General features: G+C 40.4%; 1 protein-coding gene across 30 annotated transcripts in view; it reads right to left on the reverse strand.

The window, feature by feature from the left end:
* Cadps (calcium dependent secretion activator) overlaps positions 1-24505 on the reverse strand; it is a 452678-nt gene that overhangs the window by 98604 nt on the left and 329569 nt on the right. For 7 of the 30 annotated variants that reach the window (XM_040747596.1, XM_040747598.1, XM_040747581.1 and 4 more), the window contains 7 exons: positions 19228-19329; positions 17553-17616; positions 17057-17180; positions 14631-14699; positions 13744-13761; positions 1404-1510; positions 382-390 (listed from right to left, as the gene is read on the reverse strand). In XM_040747596.1, the coding sequence (XP_040603530.1) occupies positions 382-390; positions 1404-1510; positions 13744-13761; positions 14631-14699; positions 17057-17180; positions 17553-17616; positions 19228-19329 (493 nt within the window). The remainder of the gene's footprint in view (positions 1-381; positions 391-1403; positions 1511-13743; positions 13762-14630; positions 14700-17056; positions 17181-17552; positions 17617-19227; positions 19330-24505) is intronic. The other 23 variants (XM_040747608.1, XM_040747603.1, XM_040747606.1 and 20 more) reach the window with 7 other exon arrangements.

Raw genomic sequence — 24505 nt, forward strand, 5'->3', positions numbered from 1 at the left:
GGTTAGTATCGCTCCAAGGACCTACTGCTTACTAAGCTTGGAACTCCTCTTCCGTGATAAAGGTAAATACAGACGGACATAGGAAACTATGACAGGCCAGGGACAGAATCAAGGCAGGTGGGAGGTGTGTGTCAGGATGTAACCGCAGTCCTCATAAGTGTATCAATTGCTTCATGCACGCACAAGGGATTCACCCCACATTTACCCTGCTGTGGAGGGCCACCCATGTCACAAGCAGTCCACTAGAAGTTGCTGTTACATTCCTCGGGTCAGTGTTAGAAAGCAGGAGCACCAGGAAAATCCCATTAGAAGACATGGTACTAGAAGGGCATGCACAGAGTATGACAGCAGGTGGCCGCTTCATTCAGCTGGATCACATACCTCTTTCCCCTGCCACGATCAGCCAAGATTGACCGGAACAGTAGAGAAACAGGGAGGAAATTTCAATATGCAATCAGCATTAGTTGGGATGGCTGGGTTTACAGTGTATGACATATCATTTAACGATCTGTCAGTTTTTTCTTAGTCATGGGAAGGGTTGTTTTAGGTACCTGAGAAATCACTTTTACAGACTGCCCTTTCCTTCCCTCTCTGTAAATACGAATATAGAGGAGGAGGGAGAATTAGTGAAATTTTAAAACTATTTTATGTTAAGAGAGATGACTTTAAAGTTCAAGTTTGGAACAGTTTCAGAGTTTAATCCTCAAGGTCCTCCCTGGAAGTGCTGGGGTGTTTACGTCCTTATAGGTTTGGAATGTAGTTGGTCTTGAAGTCCTTCAGTTTATGATTACCTAAAAATCATTTTAATAGTGGTTTGTAAAAACACAATGAAGAAAGCTGTATTTATCTGGGTTTGCATCACAGAAATGACAAGTTGAACAACATAGACTTATTGTGTCTGTCACTGTGCTCAGCAACCCAGGCAATCTAAGGTTAAAAAAGGAAAATTACTGTACAGGGAGAGTAAGATACAGAGAAAAACTAAAAAAAAAAAAAAAAAAAAAAAAAAAAAAGACCTATGGTTCGCACACCAAAGAACCAATCAAAACAACAGTGCTGGCAACGAGAACAATCACGAAAGACCAAAAGGTATTCTGTGTATCTGGAAAATGGATTTGTGCCTGTCGGATGCCATTTGGACCCTTGTGTTATACTCACCTCAGTTCCGTATTCAGAGAAACATCAGAAAACTTAGGCTGAAATGCACAACACACAACCACCTCTCCATTATTTAGACAACCTTCGAAAGATGCCTGCTTCCAAAACTTCTATCATTACTCCTTTCAGAAGCCCAGTTAAAAGCAAAGGGGAGTTAGAGGGATCTCATTCACAACCAGTGGGATGAGTCAGTGCTGGAACCTCAGCTTAGGGGCACTGTGACATCTCCCACTGAGCCTGCTCACCTCTGCATGATGCTCCTCGTTTTGTTGAAGTACTTCAATGACTAGTTCAGCAAGACGGATTGTGTCCTCAAGCTTTTTGGCAGGAGTGATTAAGCGGCCTACATTTTCTGGAGTATAAGAATTTGTGGTAAGATTCAACGAAAGCAGCAGGCTAGTTTTGTGGCCAATAGAACTAGTGGGTGAGAAATTCTGAATGGTTATCAATTAAAAAAAAAGTTTCATGCACATGTTAAATGAGCAAACCATAAAGCCACCTTGTTGTCATTGTCATAATGATATACTTAGAGAAACAGTGCTCCAGCTTCTGAGTTGCAGATGAAGCTAAAATGAGGCTTAGGATAGCCCTTGCCAATTTGGTACAGACATTCTTTAAAGACAGCATACATGAAGTACCTGATATCACCCTCTACACTGCTCTGCCCACCTTCGAGGGACAATAGAGCCCAGGTTTCATGTTGATCGGCACATGTTGTTCTCTCCCCACTAACAAGTCAACAGGACAGCACTGATTTTCATTGCAAGTCTGCATGGTTGACTGGGTACTAGGATGTTCACTTGGGCATGAACATTCAAAGGCCTCCATGTCTCAAGTCACCAGGGAAAAGATGAAAAGCAAAACTAACCCTTTCTGGGTGTGTAGTATGTAGAAGGCAGGACAGAATTGCTAAAAGGTCATTGGTGGATGGGTTATTGCAGGAGGTGCTGGTGCTGTGTGCCCATGGCTGCTCTAACTGATATTTTAACAATGTACTTACTTTGCTTCGTTTTGAGTTTATTGTGACTTCACAGCATTGTTTTCAACAAGCTCAAAATGAACAGAACTCTTGCCTTAGTTGCACCCTGCTCAGAGCTGAGCTCATGCTGTGTAGTCTTGGCTCTTAGCGGAACCTACTTAGTTTGGATGTCAGACTATGTCTTGCTAAAGATAATTTCTTTGCACACTTTTACCCCTTTTAGTGGTGCTGGGTGTTGAACCCAGGGCCTTACACATGTTAGGCAGTTTTCCTACTAATGAACTACATCCCTAGTGCTAAATAGAATTTCTTGATACTTCATGCAAACTTGTTTTTGGAGTGGGTGTATTTAAATATAAGGATGGGAAGTGGCTAATTAAACCAAGATAGACATTTCTTAGGTGACACTCATCATTAGTATTTAGAATTGAATAATGGAAAACAAACTCAGTACAACACTATGCAAAAAGAAATGTTTTATTCATTGTGAGTTAGGACAACAAATGGGACAAAGCAAGATTGTCAGATTTTAAAGTTTCAGTTCAACTCGGTAATTGTGGGTGTGGAGATGGGCTTTCTTTCTGTATGTGATCAATAAGATCATCTTTATCTCTACCATTACCAGGTAGAAAGTTGGCTGGAACTAGTTGGAACTTGGAGCCAGGAGCTTTGGAGAAGTTAGTTTGCAGGCTAGGTAAAGGGCAGTTAACAGATGTGGGATGTTAAGCTGATAGCTTATGGCCCGCTCTAGGGCAAAAATACTTGGAGAAAAAATGAGAGGCAAAATTGACATTTGTGTTTGGGGACACCTGAACTATTTGTAGTTTTTATTAGTAGACTGTTAGAATTTCATTAATAGACTTTCAGGCATTTCTACAAACATACTGCGTATATATGTTTGGGTAATATGTGTAGAGTGAGGCATTTGCATTTTGATAGTAAATATGCACTTTTCATTATCTGATATTCACATTTACACATCAATTTGCAAATTCCTCATCCTATGCTTATTACCCATTCAACACATACATCCACATACATACATCACATATGTACATACATGTTCTGATAACCAGACAAGCCTGCACATTATACAGATCTGCAGGAGATCCCACTTGGACCACATCTTTGAAATCTCTCACTTTTGAAACAGAGAGCATTATCCTTTTGGATGGAACACTCACCAAATCTAGGGGAATTCTGGCTGTACATGACATCTGAGACAGAAATAAAATGATTCCCACCAGTACTTTTATTTGCATTTACCTAAAAAGATCAAATGCTTTTTTACATTTTGAGAAATCCAAGATGCTTAAGCGAGGACTGCCTGAAGATTTGTTTTTATTCTTTTAATGCAAGACTTCTAGATTGACTACATTAAACGGCAATAAATACACATAACGTGTACGTGTGCATGCAGTCATTTTTGAGTGTGTGCACATGTACACAGGTATGTGTATACCTGATGTATATTATATATACAGACAGTATGTTTAATAAAACCTTGTACAATTGGACTTGAACATGCAGCCACTGAAGTAGGTGGGTTAGGAGCCTTTAATCTAGAATACTTGACTGCCAATTAACCTATGTAGCCCAATTTCCATTTACTGTTAATTAGTTGTGACTCCATTATATGTAGCTTAAGCCACTTTAGCGAGACACAGCGACTGTTTTCCTATTCACTTGAATAGCTGATTTGCTAACTAAATAGCAAAAACTATACTAGACATGAATTCTGTAAGATGTTGTCTTTAAAGAAAATACTGTGTAAAAGCCTTCAGCAAACCCATCCCTAGAGGCCAAGAAGATGTTTGTACTTAGAAATGAATTTTGTTCTTGGTCACTTCTGCTGTTGTGAAATGTGCTCTGACATTTCTACCCAAACCAATTTTGCAGTAGCTGGAGCACTGATGAAAATAACTGAAAATACACTATACTTAGGAAACATTTCATACAACGGAATTGAAGCTCATAACAGAGGAAAAACCATCATGCAAAATGTTATGCAACAACAATGTTATTTTGTGCTGACATTGAGATTTGAAAATGTTGCATATGTCAGACATAGCTAGACAAAAAAAATGTGGACATTTGGGAATAAATGCTCTCTTCCAAGTATCTCAAACCTACAACATCACACTTGAGAGCCTGAGCCTCAGCTTAGTATTCCAAAGTGAAACAGGATTTCAAGAGTGAACAGAAAAGCCAACTAAACTAGAAAGCTGCCGAGTGACAGAACAATAGAAGTTTACGGTTCTTGATATTGGCCTAGGCATGGCTTTGAGCCTCTGACAGAAGAAGGCTTGTCTGCAAATGCATGAGTACAGGATGAGACTCAGGAGCTGGCTGGGGAGCTGTTCAGGTAGGTGGAGAGAGACCCCCCCCCAAAAAAAAGCAAAGAGACAAAGTGACTTCCACAAAGAGCGACAAGTAAGACAACGAACTCTGAAAAGAACAAATCAAGCAGCAAACGCGACAAACGGCAACGGGAGATGCTGCTTCCTCGGCATCACCTCAGTGTCCTGGAGTAAGAGTTTACTAGCATCTCAGCACCACCCCTACCCGGACACTCAGAGGCTGAATACAAACACCAAATGCTCCAGCGAGATGGAAAACATGAATGACAGTCACTGCATCATTGCCGAGAAGAAGATGTACTCTTTGTATCATGAACAACACTCACAAGTCATTAACTGATTCTCCTCTTCACATGAGACAGAGTGTGGTACACGAATGGCTGACAGTGTACATTCTCATGCTTTATAGGCTACTTACTTTTCAACTAATTTTGTACCCTCTGAGATTGTGTTTCTTCTCATATAAATGACACGGAGTTAAGAATTTCCCCTGTGCATCTGACAGGGTTGCCGACAAAAACAAATCAAACAAGTATGGGGATAGATCTCCCTCAAGTCTAAAGTGCCTACAAATGGTCACTGTTAACCTTCACATTGTGAGAAAGCTGAAGTTAATTGCTTTGCAAAAGCAGATAAAAGGCCGTTATTGGTTCAAGTGAGCTAGGGAATATTCGTGCTCCCTTTGTGGAATTTCAACATGTCAAAATCTGTCATTTGGGGGGAAATGTGTGCTATCTGATTGTTTCCAGCTCATTTAATTATTTTCAATTTGGAATTCTCATGGCTTTTATATTGTGGGTTGAATCATATATAAAAACTTGCCAGCTTATCGAATATGTTACTCGCTATTCCAAATGTTAGAATACCGTAATCAGCACTTGACCCATCTGTCATGTGGTTTACCATATCAGCTCTGCAAACATCCTGCGACAATAGTCTCTTCTTCCACACAAGCACACAGCACCAGCAGCACCCACAATTCTCTCTCTCTAATGAGTATCTCCTTAACCTTGGACCAGCTTCTTTCTACTAGTTCTGGTTTAAAAAGTGATTTGTGTGATAAAGAGGGACACACTCCTTTGCCAAGTTTCTGTCTGGGTTTGCTTGAGTTTTCAACTGGGGAAATGCATTTATCAAGGTATAGAGGAAATGGAATTCTCGTGAGATTAATAGAGAAAGGTAGAAGACTATGAATAAATACCACAGTCTGTCAAAGTTATCTACTGAAGTCAAGAATTGCAGGGTCCTGAGATTGCTGGATCACCTCAGTGTTTTAAACACAGGACTAAACATAGTCTTGATCAGTTTCTCTTGATTTTAATTTTTGGGAAAGACAGTATGTTCACACAATTTGTAGAAGTCATTTTTAAAATGACAGCTATTTAGAAGGAGGCTGATCCTTTTACTGCTTTAAAGGAGCACTTTGCTAATAGCATTTTGTGATGTTGGGGACATCTCTATCACACATCCACATGGCTCTTGTAATGAATGCTTGCTACCACACTGTGTAATTCTCATGGGAATTCCTTGCTCCTTTGCACTTAAGTAACTGAGTTCAGGTGCATCAAAATCCTGGGTCTGGTGCTCGGCACAGTGTGGAAGAGTCAACTTGATCAATAACCTGTGAGGCACCAGACACATGTTTCAGATTAATGAGTCCTGGGGAGGAATTCATAAATGGATTTCCTCCTGCCAACTGTCTGTCCTGAATTCTTACAGTAAGGTTTGCCACCATAGAAAAACAAGTTTTCTATTTTTTCCCCTCACAGAGCAAAACAAAAATATCATACCTTGGTTTCCAACTTCATTTACCCAATTACCATTGCTCATGTTTACACAATTAATTCCACTTGGCTTCCAGAAAGAGAGTTAAATATGATGTAGAAAAACAAAAAAGAGAATTCCTCTGCATGCATAGCTAAGCCAAGGAAGAGAAGCATCCAGGAGTGAGAGACACTCCAATTAGCCCTTAAATAACCTGACCATCTCTGGTTCCAGCAAGCGAACTGCCAGCTCCTGTAATATCACATGAGGGACAGAGATGACGGATGGAAAACTCACTTGGTACCAAGTTCCAGCCATTGATGTGTTGAGGAAGATGCCAGAGTTGTAGGATGTTTTACTGAAAACATGAGCCTGTAGATAGTTGCTATGGTTTGGGGGAGGAGAGGGGATAAATGCGGAGGAGGAACTGAGTTTTTTAGTTAGATGCATGATGCTTTGTAAGGTACTCTGCGTCCTTGTAATGATGAATACACGAAGGAAAGACTGCAGGGTTAAGACACACTATTTCTTTAGTGACACTGCCCTTTATGTATAGTGGATCCTCTTGAATTCCCCTTAGTCATCTTCAGAAGATTCCATCTTTTAATGAGTGTGTTAACAAAGATTGGTAGGTGAATCATGAATTGCTTTCTCTATTCTTTCATTGGATCCATCTTTGTCTCTATCCTGTAAGGACTAGGTGGCATAGCCTCTGTAGTCTATCTCTAAGATACATATTTTATTTCTCTCTTTCACCAGACCTGTGCCCACACTCATAACAAAAGGATGGACATGTACCCCAGATCTCAGTATTTCTATCTTAACTCTTGCTGAAGCCTTTGAGTGATGTTATAATGACTTCTGAAAAGAAACATCTGAACTGGTTATGCTGTGTCTTAAAAAACTCCAAGAGATCATTTCATTGAGAGTTATGCCATCACATGCCCAGCAATATGAAGTCTTCACAACAAAGGGCTATGTCCTTGAGTAGAGCTTTCCTTGCATAGCTATAACCTTGAAGAAGGGCAATTTAAATGTATACACCTATCACTTTCTATTCCCAGAAACCTCTGGGTTTCTAGAGCCTATAGCATGGGCTGGCATGGGACAGATCCTTAGATACTGGTGGAAAGAAATGCCCTATGCAGTACTTTCAAGGAGAAACACATATTGTGGCTTTTTTCAATGTAAGTGGAAACAATACAGCAAATTGACCCACCTCTCAAAGGCAGACCATTCAGCTAATTTACTAAGCTGAAATTCTTGGGAACAAACAATGTAGCTGGAACCATAAATCAGGACATTATCTCAGGCATTTTGATGCAAATAGGAAGAATTTGAGATAGCTATAATATTTTAATTTAGTTATATCCCAAAGGAAAAAATACTACTTTAGTGATATTGATTTTTTGTTAAGTCCAAGCCAGGCTTTGTTGTCATGGATGAGCTGTTGCACTTGAGAAAATAGGCTTAATTTTGGAAGAAAAGGCTGATTATTCTTGTATATCTAATAACTTTCTTAAGGAAATGGCCTCTTTTCCATTTCATGTATTCTTGATGGAAAAGTCAAAGAAGAGAGCTGACAGAGCAGTTATGTGAGCCCAGAATGTGTAACCATGGTACCCCATACCATCATAGCTACTATGATTGGCCTGGAGATTAATATATAACCTAAGATGAGCCAATGAGAGACATTTCTGAAATTTCATACAGTTACTTGGAGAGGAAAGCCATTTCTTCTAGGGTTGGCAGCTAGTATAAAAGCCTTGTGCTACTGTCTGTGGCCCTGCATCTCTTCAGAGCCCAGCGCCATCACAACTCATGCTAAAGCTCCCATGAAAGCATTCTATCAGCGATTAGAGATAGGAAGGTACACTCAATTTCTTCATTCCTGGGGCCGTGTCCTTCCAAGGTTTCCCAGCTACACTAGCAAAAAATGTTATTTTTCTTGCTTCTTATTTCAGTTCTTAAAAATAGTTATTTGCTACAGGAAGAACATGGATTTAGTGATACAGCTGAGGACCTGTTAAGGCCCCTTAGCATCCATGTACATAGTCGCTACTTTGTTGGGCAGCATCTTGAGAATGGGCAAGGGGAAACAATTCATAGATGAAAACACCCTCAATCAGTCCCATATTCCATGATGTCCTCTCTGGTGCTTACCCTGGGCAGTACTATCTTATGTTCTACTGCCAAAATCAGAAAATAGATTTGTATTTGGAAGCATACCCTTTTAAATAACAATGAGCAAACAATAAGTTAATACATATACATATGTATTTACCTATTAACAATGAGTGAATGGTTACCATGAACCAGGCACAGCGCTAAAATCCTTGTTTGGAAACTGTTTGGGACTTTTTCGTGCGTGCATGTGTGTGTGTGTGTGTGTGTGTGTGTGTGTGTGTGTGTGTGTGTGTGTTCATGTGGTGGCCAGAAAACAACCTTGGTTGTCATTCCTTAGAAGTGCAATTTACCTTTGTATTTTCTTTGAGATAGGTTCTCTTATTGCCCTGACTTGCCGAATAGATTATGCAGGCTATCTAGACAAGCCCTGGGGATCCATCATTTGTCCTTGCCTTCCTGGTCCTAGGATTATATGCACATGCCACCATACCCTTCCTTTTAAATGGAAGCACTGAGGATCGAACTCAAGTCTTCATGTATACAAGTCAAGCACTTTACTGACTGAGCTATCTTCACAGCACTCAGAATCTGTTTTACATTTTGAAGTTATCTTTTTGGGGAGGAGACATAATTAGTCTTAGTTACAGAAATCAAAGTAATGTCTCAGTGGCTGAAGACATGATGTTAAGACAGTGTTCCAATGTCTGGCTTGAATGAAAACTTGGGTCGGTTCTAAATAACTGTTATTCAAATACTTGGATGCTGGATAGCATCATCAGGGTTGGAAGAACCGGCCCACCAACAGTCTGTGGGCAGTACCATTTACCCAAGTGAGGGAAAAGCAGCCCTGTGAGTCGGCAGTATCTGGGACTGCAGACTTGAGAATGATCACTTGGTTTATTTGAAATCTCAGGGCTTTTCTCCAGGACTTGGTTCCTGGTTTGTCAAATGAAGTTTGGGCTTTTCTAATAATTCCCCATGTTTTTATTTCCTCTTTGAGAGGCCACTTATGATCTTACAGTTTTACTGCTGACCAATTACAGGCACTTCATAGTGTAGAAGCTGAAGGCATGAGCTGTGGAATTGGAGAGCACCTGGTTAAGAGCGGACTCTACACCTAACCAGCTGTTGAGATCTCAGCATGTTACCCAACAGCTTTCTGCTTTAAGATTTCCATGAACAGAGCTGGAGAGATGGCTCAGTCACCAAAGGCTAATGCTCATAACCTCATTTAGTGCATACAACACATTCAGTGTTTCAGAAATCTGGACACATATTACACTTAGTGGCATGTCACCAGTTGGCTGACAACGCTATCCTATTCTTTATAGTAAATTAATGGTACAACTCATGATCAATGGCCTAATTTAGACTCAATAAAACACTGCACAAAACACTAGTCTCCTAGAATTCTTGTGTGAGTTAAATGAGATATGCATGTAGCCACTAAGCATGTCTTAAATCCTCCCTGAACAACAGTTAATATCCATACTGAATATTTTTTTCTGGTAGAAAAAGATATGGCTTTATGTCCATTACTTCATGACATGCTCTAGTACAACCTCCTTTCCTTCAGTGTTTCTCTTGGTAACAGTCTGGGATATAAATGTGTTTTTCCTTGTCTCCTCACTGTTCAAATAGTATAAATGAAGTGCTACTCACAGAATAATCAGGACTAAGAAACTGATTTATCTAGGCATCATTTAGACAAAATAAATGGAAAGAGAGATATTTAACCCTTGATGTATAACATATGAAGCAAGAGATACTCCTCATTCTAGAACAGCATGGATCCTTGATCAATAGGATTCACTCTCACCCGTTCTTTGGGGGGGGGAGACTTCAGTGTCATTGAGTTTGCACAGTGTTCTGCTGAGAATGTTATCTTGGTTGTCTCTATGTCTGCAGTCACTAGGCTAGTGGGAAATCAAAGTGGATGTTGCATCAGGCATGGAACGCACAGCACAGACTAAGGAAGCCTGTGTGTGTGTGTGTGTGTGTGTGTGTGTGTGTGTGTGTGTGTACACGAAGAGACTACAAATCAACCTTAGATGTCATTCCTCTGGTCTTTTCCCCCTTGATTTTTGGGACAGGGCCTCTCACTGGCTTGCAACTAATTGAAGAGGCTAGGCTAGTTAGCAAGACCCAGAGATCGCAAAGTTTCCACATCTTCACGGCTGGGATTATAAGCATGTGTAGCTTTTAGCATGGATGCTGGGGAAGCTGAATTCAGGTTCTTATACATGCATATCAAGCACCATTTCCCAGGTAACTTCCTTGGATTTACCTAGAAGGCTTCTGTCAATTGGAGAGGAAGAATCTCCACAAACACTGCAGGAAGAACTCACAATGTAAAAATTTGGGTAACTATCTGATCCTGGATGGGATTGCTCTGTTATTTTTGTTTTTTTCCTCTGTTAAAAAGCATTACATACCTTTGACCTCTACTCACTGAATGGATACTGTCCAAATGGTTGCCATTGTTTTTTGTGGTCTGCATGGTAAAAGGGGGCAAAAATATAGCACTTGCATTCAGTCCGACCAGAGGTCACGTAGTGCTTCAGAAAGTCACTTATCCTCCTGAAACAGTTTCCTCACCTAAAACGGGGCAATAGTGAAGCCATGTTTGTAAGTTTAAGGTAAAGATCCAGTAGGGTCATTCATATAAAATTTTCAGCACAATGCTCAGGCCAAGGTGGGGTATTTGCTTTCTGTCCATCCAGCTACCCACTATTCATACATGTACCTATCTAGATATTTGTGTCCCTTCTTTCCTTCTTTCCTTCCTTCCTTTCTCCCTCCCTCCATACCTTTCTTCTTCTTTTTCTTACCCTCTCCTTTCTTCCTGTTTATACCCATCTTTCTTTCTTTTTTCCTTCTTTCTTCCTACTTTCCTATTTCCATATCTATCCCCTATCTAAAAGATCATCCTTGCAAGTTTTTCAAGTCCTGGGCACATTTAAAGAAAAAAATTTTATTTAAAAGTCCAGTGGAATCACTATGATGATCAGAAAATTATGCAAGTATTTAGCCAAGAGTGGAGACAAAACATCAATAGTGGTGTTGGATTCCCTGGTGCTCACTTGATTTAGAACATGTGACAGTTTAATAGAAATGTATTTCAAATAATAGAATTCTTTTGTAGAATCAGTTTTCCTTTCCTAGACTTTTGTAATCTTTTGCACCTCTATTTTTCTTATGATATTGTAACTAAGCTGAACGTTATAGTAAGCATAAAGTCCATCAGGAAGCCATGGGCTGAGTAGATTCTCAGGTCATGTCTGAGCAAACACACCAGGAGATCTCTGGATTCCAGTCCTAGCATCTCATCCCCCCCCCAATCTGCACCAGTAGCCTGATAGCTCTTTGCCACCACCTCCATATCTCTATCTCTATATCTCTATCCCCCTCTGTCTTTCTCTGTCTCTGCCTCTCTCTCTTTTTCCAGGGAAACTGAAAAGGTAGGGGAATGATACGGAAAACAAGGACATTGAAAGGCCAGGAAAGATGATATTAAGATTTAATTAGCTTAGAAGAGGGCTTGGATACCTTTGCTTTGACATTGAGTTTTGAGTTCAGTTTTATTCTATTCCTGTATGTGAGACTTTTATTTACATCACTGCTAATGTGGTTTTTCTGAAGTGACCTTTGCTTACAGAACCTCCAATGGCTATCACCTGTAGAGATAAGATGTGCAGAGTCTCTCTTCTGAAAGTCTGTATGAATACACAGATTCCTGGGGAAAGGACTTTGGACCACTGAATACAGCCGTAACTATTTCCTTTTTAAACACAGGTCTTCCTATGAAGTGAAGGCTTGCATTAAGTTCATTATAGTCCAGGATGGGCTGCTGCCTCCACCTCCTGAATGTTAGGTATATATGTTTATGCCACCATTCCTAGCCAGATTACTGTCTTTGTATGGCATGGAAAGGCCATAGCGATCTAGTCCCTGCTTACCTTGCTACCTAATCTGACACTGTTTTAGTGCTATTCTGATTTAGCATAAGTAGGCATGTGATCTTTGCCTGGGATTGCTTCCAGGACTGTGTTTTTGTTCATCATTTGTGTTTCTCTAAGCTTTGTTCATTCATCTGTAAAATGGAAGTAACTACATAAGATGTTATGAAGATTAAATGTGCTAAATGCATGCAAACCACACCTAGCTTATGTAATGCATGGTATAAGTGTTTTTTATAAGAATGTTATTTTTATCAGCTGTGTAGTTTTGTTCATTGGCATATTTTGCTCTTTGCAGGATACCTTCCTATGTCCAATTTCCACAAATTCAATGTGGCATGTTTGATGTCCACTTGAAAACTTATTATCTTTGAATGTGTGTATGGTTTTCTGAAAATGTCATATTGCTCTGACACATTATCATTGGGGATTGTAATGTATTTAATGCAGTTTACACATATGCCTGGGTGCTCCATGAAGGTAACAGTTGTTTCCCTCTCATCTGGATAGTTCCTGGCTTTTCACACTATAGTTGCTGCAATATAGGCTCTTGCCAAGTACTTGCCTAATGGATGAATAGATGGATGCATGAATGAATGAGTGAATGAATGATACCTTCCCTATGTGGGGGCACATATGTCTTGAGCACAATTTTTAATCTTGAAATATTTATTGTTAACCTGGTGTTTGGCACACGTTAAAATGCTTTCTGGATTGTTTTTGAAATCTGTTCAACTGTTATGTGGGATTAAATTAGAAATCTTTATGGAATCTTTTAGCTATTAAAGACACTGATTGATAATATACATTAATTACTATTTCATTTCAGAGCTCTCACCTCAAAAAGGCACAGAAGACTCGAGAATAAACGAGAAGAAAGTTTCAAAGTCACAGACCTTTCTCACAACAGCTCCTGCTTGGTCATTCTGACTATCACACAGCACATACAAGCACAACATGGACACTACTACTTCTTCTTGACCAGTAAACATTCATCAAAGAACACAAACTTCTCCATAGGGCGGGAAACAGAAAAAAGAAAAATAAGAGTGAAGACTCATTTGGTTCTGTCTTTAAAAATACAAAACAAAACACCACACGCACACGAGACCAAATCACTAGACCCTGAACCCAAGGCTGAAGGAAGTTCTGCAGCAAACCAGAACTCGGCCCTTTCAAACTTACGCCTTTTCGGAAATGCTGCTCTCCAAAGGCCAACAGTGAATGGGCATGAAATGCATTTAGACAGCACAAATTAACTCCTTAAGTGTCATTGCAACTCCACACCGCTCTCCGGGAGTACATACCTTAAGGAGCTACTAAACAAAAACAAAAACACAAACTGAATGTAACTCAACAGTCCTGGAAATTGATAAGGCATATACAATCGGTTCACCTGCATCCTTCTGATTCTCTATTTGAAAGAGAGAGCACAATGAGGAGAGAAGAGAAAGAGAAACAAGAACACATATGCAAGATTAATGAGCAAGTGGACCAAAATGCCCCCCACTTATGCGTGATATATGATATTGGACAGAAGAAGTTGCCCTTGGTTCCCACCGCCCCAAAGTTTGGGGGCCAGCAAAAAAAATGCTCCTTCACAGATGTGGAAAATGCTGCACAAATAGAAAATTAGTAAATTAAGTTTAATATGAAATCAAGCTATGAAACATACATGAACTCTTCAAATGACAATTAAGTCATATGTTCTAGCCAGAGCTTTGAGGACAAGGGCAAGTAAAACTCTCCAGAGAGAAGGAGGAAAACTTCCCAGCTTGAGAGAAACTAGATAGGAAGCATAGAAGATCTAGCCTTCACAGAGTACGGACCATCTTGCATGATCTCGTACCCATTGTAGTTTGACATCTTAAACACGGATAAAGAAAGCATGACTTTGCCTCAGATGTCATTTTTCTGACACTAGTGCATTGCTCCCCAGCTTAGCTGCTACGTTTTGATTGTGTACCAGTGACAAGTACTTTACAAATTAGGGTTACACACAAGCAAAGTAAAAATGCATTCAGGTCACAGACAGAATAACTGAAAAAAACTTACAGACAAATCTGAGTTTATCACAAACAAATGGCTTAATTGTCTAACCTGTTTTAGGCTGATAAAAAGTGACTGGACTTCTCACACTGGGTTTCACAGACAGAACCAACAGACAAGCCAATGCTAAAAAACTTGAAGCAAGGAGAGTGAGTTGGTTTGGATCTGGATTTCTTGAAATAATGGAAACAGAAAGAGTGAAGACAGCATGGTGAGGAGGTGGTAGGTACTCACGAATGGTTAAATCCATCACTTGGGAGGCCAAGCAGAAGACAGGATGCTCATACATTTCTCTCTTTTTCCCTATAAAAGAGGATTTGGGCATGCAAGAGGCTTAGGTCAGAGGTAAAGAGGTTAAAGGTCATAGGTAAGAGGAAAACGTTACATTAGCTCAAGGAAAAAATAGCCACAGAGTATTTTGGGATAAACACAGGATAAAAGAAAAGGGAGTTTTGAAATTTGGAACTACTGGATTAACCATTCAGCATGCCGTGAGCCACGAGAGAGATTGTGACCATGATTTTACACGTCTCTTTAGAGTCGTTGGCAAGAATACAATGACCAAAAACATCATGGGTAAAGGGAAACAGAATTTCATTGATTTAAGGCTCCAAGATACTAAGGATTTCAGACTTTAGTATCTAAGGCTCTTGAGGTATTTCTTCATAAACATAGTCTCCAGCAATATTACTACAGCTTCTTTCCAAAATTCTCAGATAGATGAACTGTTAACGATCAATAGAGGCTCAAGTGAAAAGAAAAGAAAAAATGGAGGATTTCTTTTCTGAGGGTCGGACCTGAGCCTTGTTTAAAGAAAGCTGTCTGGTAGTAATATCTTTGAAGCTGCAATGTCCCAGCCTACAGTGGACTATGTTCATGGAAGAAAACCTGACACATGCAGCCAGAGAATGTGGGGTTGTTGGAATTAACAATCCCAGCATGCTTTGAAATTGGCGTCTCAGCCACTTTTGCAGAGGTCATATCAAAAAGTGGCTGAGCCAATCACGGACAAGAAAGGAGAAAAGCAGAAGAGAGCAAGTAGTGTGGAATGAGGTACTTCTCTGAAAAGAGAGTTGGAATAAAAAGATTGGTATCTTCAAAGAATCCCCAGACCTAAAAGTCACAGTGCAAAAGATAATTAACACAACCAGGAAGAACTGAGGCACAGAGGGAGATTACAGACCAGCTGATCTACTTTGGAAATGAATGCATTTTTACTTACAGATCGCAAAGTTTGGTTTTTTAAAAAAATTATTTATCTGAAAGAAGAGAGCAGATCTTACCAAAAGACTAATGGTAGCTGGACCAAGACCTATGAGGCAGCAGTCGTGGGAACTGAACATTTTATTTCTTGATCCCATCTCATCTCTGGCGTTAGGATTAGTAGTTACATGGTTGACTTTACCCAATCCAACCAATCATATCCTGGGCTGGGAATGCTGGAACAATTATTTGCTAATAAAGCCGTTTAACCATTGATCTTCTTGTTCCTCTATTTTTGTCACTCATTACCAAGTCAAGAGTTGATAAACACCCTTCTAGTGCCCAATTCTTAAGTGTTTCTCCCTGGATGCATAACAATGAACTCATTACCACTGGTACACAATTTGCATTGTCACACAGACAGATTCGGGAGAGGGAGAGAGACATGTAGTGTACAGAACACTGGGAATTTAACATGATTGTCAGCTAATTTTCTAAGGAAACAGGACATTGGCAGTACATGTGATGGTTTGTGTGTGCTAATCAGCTGTTCCTCAGCTGATGTCCCAAGGTGGACAATGCGCCTTTGCTTGCATTATTCAGGTGTCATGTGTTTTTGTATGTGAGAGAACATCAGATTCCAGAGTGTGGACACATTGAGTCTTGCACACAGAACTTCCACATGTATACACTTACACCACTGGTCAGGTTGGGTGTGGTTTTCAAATCACCCTATAGCAGCCAATGGGGGTAACAATGAAAAGTGATTAATGCCTTTGAGAGTGGATAGGTCCCAAAGAACCATAGCTTCTTCTTGAGTTGAATTTACCCAAAGTTCCTTTAAATTATGCATTCGTCAATGACTCCTTCCCTAAAACTTGAGATAACGGTAGCAATACACCTCCTATATCTCTAGTAACAAGAAAGAACAAAGTCCAGAGTCAACTGAGAGCTCCAGGAGATAATTCCATGTTACCCTGTCACCAAATTCGAAATGTTCCCCAAAGACAAGGGACTTCCAAGGGATAAGAGAGAGTTAAGTAGAACCTGGATATTGCTATTATTCAACACTTCTTTTCTTGTTAATACTATTGGCAGTAGACAGCAGGTTGCTTCCTTTTCCTTCATTTAGAGGAGATAACAATGCTACTCAACTCTTCCACAGGTGAACATTATCCTCAGGAAGATATTTAAAGGCAACACAAACTGTTAGATGGGCCTTAGTAATTATGTAACATCCCACACTCAATGTTGGTTCCCACCTAAGGCTATCTCCTGAGCCCATGCTCCACCTTATTTGGGCCACAGCCAAGACAGTTTCCACATTTAAAGTATGTTCAACTTCCTGTAGTCAGATAGACCTCTGTTTTCTTGTGTCCATCAAGAAAAGAGACAGATTTTCCCAGAAAGGCATACCAAAATTTAAATTCAAAACCAGTGTCAGGCAGAAAGCTTACCTTCAATTTTGGCATACTCGGACAGGCGTGAGTAGTTGACTAGAGCAGCCTGCTCTAGGCATTTACGGATGACAGTTTTGACTTCTTCTTGTGGTACTGGAGTGACAATGTCTTTCATTAAAACCTTCAGGCAGAAGGAAAGGGGACTATTAAGTTACTAATCAATGTGCCACTCCTTTCTGCTTTTCAAAGACTTCAGGTATAAAATCCTTGATGTTGACTAATGTGAAAACCGTGGGTAGCGAGAAAACCCAAGAACAGCTGGGGTGGCAAAGCCTGTGAAGGCATCAGAGAAGGGCCTGGAGTGACTCTTCAGTATAACTAGTTGGGAATCTGAAAATAAAGCTTCTAGAATTTTGGCAGTTTCCTCACTTTTATTCTGGTATTTCATGACTGGTAAACAAACCCTTTGAAAATTACAAACTGGGTCATCCAACTGCAATGTTTGATTGCGCTTATTTACGTGTCCGTTTATATATCTCACGTTCATTCTTACCCGTTCCAAGAGTGAGAGAGTAGCTTTCAAAGCACCTTCAGGTCGACCAAATGGAAAGCAATACCTAAAAAAGACACATAATTCTTCAGGTTGCCCACACTATTACATTTTAGCAGGAAACACGCTTCAATTTGATTCCTATAGCAACTTGCACTGAGGAATGGAAAATGCTTTTTATTTTGTCACACTGTGTTATGCTAATCCTACTTCACACCATATATGTGTATATATAATATATATATGTGTGTGTATGTGTGAATAATGACTTAAGAGGGACTCGGCAAATGTCTGCAGCAGAACAGAATATTGAGAGTGGTGACACAGAGTTCTGTTTGGATTTCTATTGTGAAGGAAAACACTAGCTAACAAAAACATGACCTCATGTGTTATTATAGGGCACAACATTGAAAACCAGGAGTTAAAATCAGCTGGAACCCCAACACATGTCTTTAGATTCCCTAACAGGTTGGAGCATGAAGCAGAAATGCACTCTGCCTAACTTGCTTGGGACTTTTTTCGCTGTTACTGGATCTCTGCTCTATTGTTGATATAATGTAAGGACAGTTAAAGGACCTTCATCATAATCTTATTCAATAAAAAGGAGAACTATGATGGCACGGATAGAAACATGTCAGTTACTGCTACAGGTGCCATCAATGGCTTCTGGCTGTCAAGAATCCTTCAAAGCACTGTTCAATAGTATAGAGAACAGGATGGGCTGCTTCTACTCAGACTACACTGAGGCTGCTAGGAACATGCTCCTTCTTGTCTCATTTTCCTCATTGCTCAACTGAAGATCACACCTACCTTACACAGTTGTTGATAGATAAAGACAAAAGTTAGTACCTTGTTAACCTTCGATCCTGTAACTGGTTTATGGGAACTACTGGAAGCACGATTACTGTCTTGAAGTTCCTACCTCAGAGTCTGCATGTGGAGCCAACATTACTGTATTAAAAATGTCCCATACGCTCCACTGGAGAAGTGGACTGCATAGTATTAAGGTCAAGTGCATAATCTGCTGCTGAACATCCAATCTCTAGCCCCAGCCCCCAAGCAGGCTGAACAAGGTTTCCTTCTTTCTGTGCACAGCTAGCAGGGGTAGGGAAATATGAACACCATTAACTTTATCCCATTCACTATGACCCAAACAGTAGGAGTTTTAAAACTGTTTTATCTAGGAACCTTGAAGATCTTCAACTTTTTATATGACATTAATTATCAGTCAGAGACTCAAGGAAAACTTGGTTCTTTAAGCAACTAAAATGCTCTTAAGAATTTGAAATTTGGGCCAGGGATATACTTCAGTTGGTAGAACGCTTGCCCTAGCATTCATGAAGTCCAGTGTTCAATTCTCAGCATGGCATGAAACCTGGTTATGTGTTGATATACACCTACAATTCCAGTATTCAAGTGCTAGAGGCAGAAGTATTAGGAGTTCAAGATTACCCTGGGCTATGTGAGACTCCACCTCAAAACAAATACCAAACAATGAAAGAACTTAAAGTCAGGATGCTAATGAGAGCCACATCATTGGCCTTTTTCCTTTAGCTATTTTGCTTTAATGCTCTTATGCGTTTTTGATAAACTTAAAATTTGGTGGGTTTTTTAAATGAAGATTTTTTTGTGCATCTCCATTCTTACCCCAGGAAGCCCCTAAACCGCAGACCCTTACCTAAAATGTGTAATCTGATTTTCTAGCAGAACTCGGAGTCTCTCTTTGATTTCTTCAAAGCGCTCTTTTTCTTCAACCGTCACAGTTCCTATTCCATCAGGCCTGAAACAAGACACGTGATGAATGAAGTGACAGCAACCTCATATGCTGACACCACCAAATCAGATCTCTACCAGGAGGAAGCTGTCTGCTCAAGAAGCAACAAACACAGCAATGGATCTGGCCGCTGAAGCCCTGCTGTACAGAACAGGCTCTTCGAGTAGAAGACAGTTGACTGTTATTCAGTGGGTGTTTGCAGAGCTCTGTCTCATGTCTGTGAAACAGTGAAGCAGCTCACAGGTTAAGTCCTGCTGGTTCTGTCTGGTCATAGAGTCTTAAAAGATCTGTAGAAGTTAACATGATCATGTGTGTAAGCGTGTGTGACTATGCATGTGCATATTCACCTTTGTGGAGGGCAGAGATCAACATCAGGTGTCTTTCTCAATTGCTCTCCCCCTTAATTTTTTAGACAGGATCTCTCACTGAAACAGAAGCTTTGTGATGTGGTAGGTCGGCCAGCCTGTCTCCTCTGCCTCTGATTCCCCAATGCTGGGAGTTCAGGTGCCCATTGCTGTACTTGGGGATAAAACTGGGGTCCTCATTCCAATGCCGCAAGCACTTTACTGACTAAGCCATCTCTCCAGACCTTCCATCATTTTTTAAAATTAAGCAACTTTTACAATGCAGTTTGGATTTCTTGTCTCTCTTGAAAACTCAAACAGCTGACATCAGCTGGCAGTTACCAACCAACATTTTCCTCAGCTGGGTGAATGTTTACCTGGTCATATCTCTAGTTTGCATTACCTGTCTCATAGGCTCTGGGGTTTGAGACTCTTCAATTATAAAAATTACTACAAAAATCAGGTGCCATATAAGCATGTGTTTTGCTCCCTATTAAATTATTCAGTTTGTAATAATCACTGTTCAAAGTAACTTTAGTATCAACTAAAGGATAACCCAAATGTCAGTCATCCAATCATAGTGAACTCCCCTGGAAAAAATCCAGTGATTACAGTTGAATCATAGTGTTCTCAATTCCATGAGTGCACACACATTCCTCTCTCTGTTATAGGCCATTTGAGTTGGAAATATCAAGGCTGTATAAAACCTTTAGCTTCCCAGATCTTGAGTAACTTGTGATGATGAGCTACACCAGTTGGCAGATTTTTGTGTCATCTATAGGAACATTCCTTAGTCTGCATAACCCAGTCATCTCGATACCAAACAAATGGTTTTGCTTATGAGCCTTCTTGGGGTTCCAGTACAAGTTAAGGAAATCCTTTGTAGTCTACCAAGCTGATTACACAAAGACTTGGCAATGTCAGCACTATACTTCTGTCAGCTTCCAAATGGTCATCTTCCCTTCTTTTTAAGTAATAAAAGTATTCTATTAGAAAAACTGAAAGAGCCTCTACCTCAATTTGTGAAAAAATATCACCTCAAAGAGTAAAATTCTATTCTCCATTTTTGTATTCCTTTCCAATCACAAGAAGAAAAGAAACAAACTGGTTAACACCAAGGAGACTTTGAGGTCTAAGTATATGCTCATATTTTCAAATTTACTGGACAAAGGTCAAAGATCAAGTTACAAAGTTCATTTAAATTTTAATTTTCAAGAAATGACCCTAGTTTTGTTGTACTTAAATCCCAGGAACCCCAGGATGAATTCACTGGCCACCACAGAGTGCCTATTGGGCTGTCTTTGATAATGTCTCACGTTGTTTTCACTACAAGTTTGAATTTCATTCAGTTCTGGCTGTTGAATTTTATTAATAACAAAACCAACTTGCTAATGTAATAAACACATTCGATTGGCATGTACACCCCAATATTTGATTGGGGGAAAGGAAGCCATTCAAACAATTTCATGTTTAGTAGGAAATGAACACAGAGAAAAAAATCAATGCTATTAGATTTTAATTGGCAATACAGAAAGGCTTAGAGATCACAGTCCACAACCTGGCTATCCCAGAGATGTTTGTCACCCTCAGTGATTTATTTACTGATATTTTTTGGTGGTGCTGAAGACTAAGCAAGGCCTTATGGCAAGCATTCTCTTACTGAGGTACACGGTCAGCTATATGTTCTTGATTCTGAGATGAACTTGTCTGTGAGCCAAGACATTCATTCCTTGCCCAAGAAGCCTTCTTTGACACAGCATTTTTGCTTGAGCCTGAGATGAGAAGACACTGAATGATTGGATGTATTTCACCTTCTAAGCTAATTCTCACAATGAAATGGGCGCTGTCATGAGTGTTCACTGTGCTTTCCTTCTTGACTTGTGTTCTGGTGATGCGCACTAAGGGGAACGGGGCTTCCACTTCCCGATGGCCTCTCCATGAGAATTGGGAACAGTGCTAATCGCGCTATTGAAACCAAGTAAACATTATTGTTGTAGTCACTTTAATTTGCTTCTTCATCACCTCATGCTAGCGTGAATAGTTTCACTTTAGACATAAATAAAACAAATGAAACTCATTAAGTCTGCAAGGCTCTCCTTCAGACCTCACCTGCAAAATCAGGTGATAAGATCCCACATAGTCTCTACAGCAAATGTGAATGTTTTATAACTGCCAGATTTGCATTATTAGGGTGTCGTTAATAGGGATGGTGTTTGACAAACTTGATGAGAGACACGCTAGGGATCAGTTTGTTAAAGACAAGAAGCTCAACAGTAGTTAAGAAGTCACTTTAGATTGACTTCAGATAATTATTTTTTAAAATTCTGTCAAGCATCATTTTCTTTTTCATTGACTTCTGTAATTCACCAGTAATGACTGCATGGGGGAGAGCTCAGAAACCTGTGCTAAATATTTTAAGGGAGTGTTGTTGTCTTTTTATAAACTATTTTTAGTTTTTAATATTGTGTGCTTATCTGAGAGACAGAGAGAGGGAGATATAAGAGAGAGGGAGAGAGACAGAGAGAGAGAGAAAGGGAGAGGAAGAGAGGGAGACAGAGAGAGACAGAGAGGGAGAGAGGGAGAGAGAGAGAGAGACAGCAGATTGCATGCTCTATGGTGTGTATGTGAAGGTCAGAAGACAACCTTTGGGAGTCAGTTCTGTCCGTACTGTGGTTTCCTGGATTGAACTCAGGTTGTCAGGTGTGTGAGGCAAGCACTTTGGGGCATTAAGCTATATTGATAGCCTGGGAACTGTGCTTTCTATAGAAGCTATATATGCTTTAGCAGGACTATGGTTCTTAAATCTGACCATGCCTCAGCCTCACTTGGAGGCCTTGTGACAACCCAGACCACCTGGCTCTATCTGGAGTTCTTGAATTGGTAGGAATGGGATAGGGCCTGAGAATTTGCATTTCTAGTGGGTTCTGTGGTGCCATTGGTTTGGAAATCATGCTATGAAACACACACACACACACACACACACACACACACACACACACACACACACTAGCCAAGACAAAAACAGAAACTAATGGAGGCTTTCCCAATATCTGAAAGGTTGCTTTTGTTTTGGTGCATAGCTTTATGGATGTGCAGGATGGATGCTAGCTGAGTGTCATCCTCAGTGTTGTTCACTTTATCCTTTGAGACAGAGTCTCTCACTGAACCTGTAATTTGTCAATTTAGCTGGACTGGTTGGCCAACCAGCAAGCCCCAGGGAATCTTTCTGTCTCCACTTCCCCAGTGCTGGTTCAGCTTTGCTTTCCCAGTGCCCTTCATTGGCCCAGGAACTTCACTAACCCATGACGGGATGTTTTTGATGCAAGTTTCTTAACTTCCTAAGATCGAGATGGATTTGAAAACAGAACCAGGTTGTTAGTGGTACACCACCCCTTTTTGAGTTGCTCATCCCTTCCCAGGAAAACAATGGTGGCTGCAAAGCAAATCACCATGGTAGAGTGGTACTACTGTCTCATGGAGGACAGTCTTTATACTTTTCCTCCTTGGAAACATGGGGAATGTTCTTTATTTTTTATAAAATAGCTCAGTGTCTTTTTCATTTCTCAATATTTAACACTTAGTGAATCATAAAGGGGAAGAGAAAAGGAAAGATTTTTAAGCTTTTAATTCAAAAGTGTCAGTCTGGGAACACATGTGTAGGAACCTGGATGCCCCCCGTTCTCATGCATGACCATACATCCCCTATCTCACTAGGTACTGGCTTCTTAGGTATCCCCTGCCTTGATAACTGCTCTGGACTTGGGGGGAAGGAAAAATCGATGAACCTATTACCCCACTATTCATGTCTTGAAGGCATTTCTCAGACACTGCTCATCTCAGGGGACTCTACGATCAGCCACTGCAGTCTCTGATAGTTCAACAGTAAGTGAGCAAGGCAAGATGAGAAGAAGCAGGTGGAATGCACTGATCTTAGCAGCTGGGTCTTGACCACATTATTTTCATAGGTCAGTAACTCTTGATGCCTGCCTTTACCTATGCTTCTGACAGCTGTGAGTTGATCGCTTTGCAGTGGAGGCGTAGACGGGCATTTTGAAAGCTTGCGGGTCATCAAACACAGAAGCAGAGCTCTGATCTGATTCATACTCTTCTGCAGCCACCTCAATTCCATTTTCTTGTCTTTGTGCATGTGATGTAAGTTCACAGAGGACACATTCCCTCCTCCCCCACGCCTCTGGTTTACACAGAAGCTCGGAAGCCTCTGAATGATGCTTTAGAAATACACAAATGTGTACACATGTGTACACACACACACACACACACACACACACGTGTGTAAGCCCAGGCACAAAGATAAACAGCCCCCAGCCTCTGGTTCCACCTAACTGAACACTGGCTAACCTCACTTCTTGTATATAATGGCCCCAGGAACTTGAGACAATATGCAGGGCAAGCGTAGTCATTTTTGGAGCTTTGCTGAATACCGGAAGCTCTCCCACCTGCAGGCCATCACCGGAGCCAGAAGTGGGTCTCTGCAGCCACAGCAGACTATATTGCATCTGACACAGCTGGCATCTCTGGAATCCACCTTTCAAGTTTTGGGCAAACCATTTTCTCACTGTCCTTCACAAAGCTGACATTCTCGGCAGCATGATAGGAAAGATGTCATGTCGGCTGCTCTTCAAGTCCTTGTCATCGTGGTTAGCACCAGTTCTGTCATCTTCACTCTCCTCACAGTCTCCCATCTTGAGCCATGTCACAAATAATAATACATCCAGAATTGCATCGTTCTCCTTTTCCAATTTTGTCTTTTATCGAATCAAACCCACCAAGCCCAGGAGTCATCAGTTATATAAATGGATGTTACCAGTTATGTAAAC

This window comes from Mesocricetus auratus, unplaced genomic scaffold (assembly GCF_017639785.1).
Source record: "Mesocricetus auratus isolate SY011 unplaced genomic scaffold, BCM_Maur_2.0 Super-Scaffold_100006, whole genome shotgun sequence".
Taxonomy (NCBI): Eukaryota; Metazoa; Chordata; class Mammalia; order Rodentia; family Cricetidae; genus Mesocricetus; species Mesocricetus auratus.